The sequence below is a fragment of the Solanum lycopersicum genome, chromosome 10 (assembly GCF_036512215.1).
Source record: "Solanum lycopersicum chromosome 10, SLM_r2.1".
NCBI classification, from domain to species: domain Eukaryota; kingdom Viridiplantae; phylum Streptophyta; class Magnoliopsida; order Solanales; family Solanaceae; genus Solanum; species Solanum lycopersicum.
In genome coordinates this window covers 58,404,986-58,408,982 of record NC_090809.1, presented here as the reverse complement: position 1 = coordinate 58,408,982, position 3,997 = coordinate 58,404,986, and the positions used below count along the sequence as shown (strand labels likewise).

Here is a 3,997-nt window from a genome sequence, read left to right as displayed (position 1 = left end):
CGAGTCAGAAGTTGGGTCGAATCTCGAGTCAGGATTGGGTCTCTCTTTAAAAGTTAAGTCCCACATCGAACGATGGGATCTTGTCTTCATTAGGAAGTCGGGTTCCGATTCAGATGTCGAGTCTTTATTTAGGTATCAATCTTGGGTTAAGGAGTCGAAAGTCACTTTTTGAATTGAGTGTTGGGGTTGGATCCCAATCTGTCATGTCTAGATTCGAGTGTCAGAGTCGGGTTCGGTGTTGTAGTTGGATTCTGATTTGAAAGTCGAGACACGTGTTAACAGTCGAGGTAGGGTCTCGAAACACTCGTCGATGTCAGGTGTCAGGGTCAAATCACAGGTCGCGTCTCAATTTGAAAGTCGGGTATTAATTCAAAAGTCAGGCCAGGTTGGATCCTTGATCGATTATTGGGGTTGTATTTTGATTCAAAAGTTGAGACTTGAGTCGACTTTCAGAGTCGAGTCTGAAGTTGAGTATTGGGGTTGGTTCACGGGTTGAGTCGGGGTCGACTCCTAATTCGAAAGTCGGGTCTTGAGTAGAGTTGAGGTCAGATTTCACTTCAATTATCAAGGTTGTTTTCCGGTTCTAACGTCGCAGTCGCAGTCGAGTCCATTCGAATGTTAGGTCTCAAGCAGGAATTAGGGCCAGGACCAGGGGTCAGATCTTGAGTCGAATCCCAAATCAGTCATTGGGGTTGTGTCCTTGTTCGGATTTCAGGCTCAGAGTGAAGTCCTTGTTCCTCTTTGGATGTCGGGCTTAGGGTAAAGTCCCTATTTGAATATCAGGTCCCAGGTTGAGAATTGAGGTCAGGTCCCCAATTGTTCATATATCGAGTCCCAGTTTGAGAATCGAGGTCAAGTCCCGGATTAGGCATCGGGGTTGAGTCTCGAAATGGTCATCAAGATTGTGTCCCGATTTGAGTGTTGGTATCTGGTCCTGAATTGATTATCAGAGTTGATTTGCGAGTCAGAAACTATTTTCCTAAAAGTTAATTTCCACTCTCTTGCCAATTTTTTTTTCATTCATCAACCAAATATTAGCTAATATTTTTCACTCACCAATCAAACATGAAAAGAAAATAAGTTAGAAGACAACTTGTTTTTAGAGTTGATACCAATACCATTATAAACTTTCTATTCTATGTTCTAGCAGACTACAATTACTAAAGTATCACAAGGATAATGAATTGAAACATTATATTTTCCTAATTAATATCATTAATATAGGATGATATATCAAAATCAAAGTTGCACATAGGCAAATCTTCTATATTTTCCTCTGGTTATTGCTTGCTCCAAAGTCATCTAATCCGAAACCATGCAAGTTTTTCTCCTTCCGAATTCCATCTGATCGAATCTCGAAATTTGTCTCTGAATTCTGGTGGTCAATTTGCTGGTTGTATGCATATGTACAATCAAATTGCTCCTCATTCTTCGCATAGTTTAGCTCGAAATCAAACGATTCTTCTAAAAACCTCTGAAAATCGAAAGCTTCATCATGGTTCTCTGTCAAACAAATGATGTCTGATATATTTGCTGCTTCCATCGAACAATTGTCATCCATTAGAAAATGCTCCATGTATTCTAGAAGCGTACTAACATCTTCGTTCAGATTTTCAGAAGATCTGAAATCCATGTCTTGTAGCACAATTTGATCATTAGAATTACGAGTTTCATCAAGCCTCGAGAAGTCATCTTTGCTAAACATGACGGTTGGCTCCACGTCTATTGTGTTTGAGACGTCGTTATGTACAAATTCATCCTCATCAATTTCTTCTTCCATTATCGGCCTCTCAACTTTAACATGAGATTTATGAAAAAATCTTGAATCACACTCCAAATTGGTTAATTCTATCTCGGAATTCTCCTCCGTGATAACTTCCAATTCCTCTTCAGTCCAGGAACAAGCAGGCGAACCATGATTCGCATAATCATAACTTAAATCCATATTTACAACAACACCACCATCACCATCATCATCTTTCAAATCCGACTCAATTTCAGTTTTCTTCTCATCATCAACCACCGACTCTTCATGATCAATCGACGATTGACCACTCGATGTTCTAGTAATGTTACCATTACTCGAATTGGGGAAATTAAGTATGGCATTGGATCCATACATAACCTTAGCAGCTTCATCATAAGCAACAGCAGCATCACCAGCAGTCGAGTAAGTACCAAGCCAAAGTCGCTTTCCTTTGCTCTTATACTGACCACTAATATAAACAGGCTCGCGAATTTCAGCCACCCATTTACCCCAAGTCCTCTGTCTCACTCCTCTGTATTTACAACCCGAATTCTCAGGACCGCCTTTGCCTGGCATACAACCTTTGTTTGAACCATTACCCGGAGATTTTCTCTTCTTCTTCACTTGTTCATGGTTCCAATTAACTTCCTGATTGAAATTTTTCCATCTCAATAAAATCTCTTCTATCGAATCAGATCCATTACGCCTTCTTTTCACTTTCCTGTTATCATAAAAATCCATTCTTATATAAACAGTTTAAAATTAGGACAGAGAATTACCATACAAACTGAAACTAATCATCAATTGAGAATACTAAGTACTACAAAGTTGGCAAGAGATCACCTCTGGACAATGTGAGAAGCCATCGAAGATATATATATATATATATAAATGTTTTGATTGGAAGTTTTGTATTTTGGTTTTGGCCAATGAATAGTCTTTTTTACGAATTTGTTGTGTATTTATATATTTGTTTTAACATGTTGAAATCCTTTTCCTAGCTTAATTGGGATTGGAATTCCTTTTTCGATAAAAATTAAATGAATAAACAAATAAGGCGTTTTTTTTTTTTTGGGTAGTAACGTGTAGTGATGGTGTGAATTACTTAACAGTATTTACTATGCTTATCTTATGTAACTAATTAATTAAGGGATTTTCCTTGGGTACAAAGGCAAAGACTTTTTAAAATCAAAAAAAAAAAATGAAATCATACCTATTAAATTTATATGTTAAAAGCAAGTTTAAAAATAATCTTTTGCCTTTGGGCCTAGGAGATTGAAAGCACGGACATCTATGATAATTAATGATAGTTTCCTATTAATTATCATAAATGATAAATATATTTTTGTAATCATCAATCATCAATGTTTCTCTTTAGAATTTAATTTTGTTTGAATCAATAGAGAGTAGATTATGATGATATTTTATGCTGCTAGCATTAAAAAAGTATTATAACACTGTTATGAAAATAATAATATATTTTTTTGTGCGGTCAAAAGAACACAAACAATCTCGATTAACGTTCAATAGTCTCAACTTCACAAACTATAATGTTATTCACATTATTGAAGGTAAATTAATTTGTAGCATCTCGGATAGTAATTATTACTATATTTAATCCACAAGAAATTTCAAAGGCCTTGAATAACAAGTTATGAAGTATTAAATATTTTTTTTTCTTGTAAGGTTTTAAATTTTTCTTGTTGAATATTCAATATTAGTATTACGTGTGATCTAATTAATTTGTTTTCTCCAGTTATATAAGTATTTTGTTTTTGCTGAAAATTATTTTTACACTATTGTAAAATAATATAATGGTACTCTATTGTTAGTATCGTCCGTGTTTTCTACTTGATTCGCCTCCTTTTAAATAATTAAAATATGTACAAAGTTTTTTGTCAAGTCTCATAGAATTATGCATAATATCGTGTTTTCAACTACATAAATATATAAGATGTGTTCTAATGATGAATTAAAAGCTTTTTATTTATTTTAAATTATATGTCAAATTAAATAATATCACATTTGAAATCAAATATATTTTATAAATTAAAGGCAAAAAAAATGTTATTATCTTTTAATGCTTTGGTGGCTGTCCTGTCTATTTTCTTGGTGACCACGATTTTTGTGTATTTTTTTATTCTTTCCACTTCTGTAGAGATCTTTCAGTTTCTACATTACAATTTTGTGACTATTTGTTTCTTGTGCGCAAAGTTAATACCAAAAGGCCACATAAGAAAATACATAATA

At 34.4% G+C, this 3,997-nt stretch overlaps 1 protein-coding gene across 1 annotated transcript; it reads right to left on the bottom strand.

The window, feature by feature from the left end:
• Nucleotides 1–1,096: 1,096 nt before the first annotated feature.
• LOC101245410 (uncharacterized) lies at nt 1,097–2,775 on the bottom strand. The gene is made up of 2 exons (XM_010329417.4): nt 2,591–2,775; nt 1,097–2,468 (listed from the first exon to the last, which is right to left on the bottom strand). Exons 1-2 carry the CDS (start codon nt 2,611–2,613, stop codon nt 1,265–1,267), a joined length of 1,227 nt encoding a protein of 408 aa, XP_010327719.2. The 5' UTR covers nt 2,614–2,775; the 3' UTR covers nt 1,097–1,264.
• Between the last annotated feature and the right edge of the window lie 1,222 nt (nt 2,776–3,997).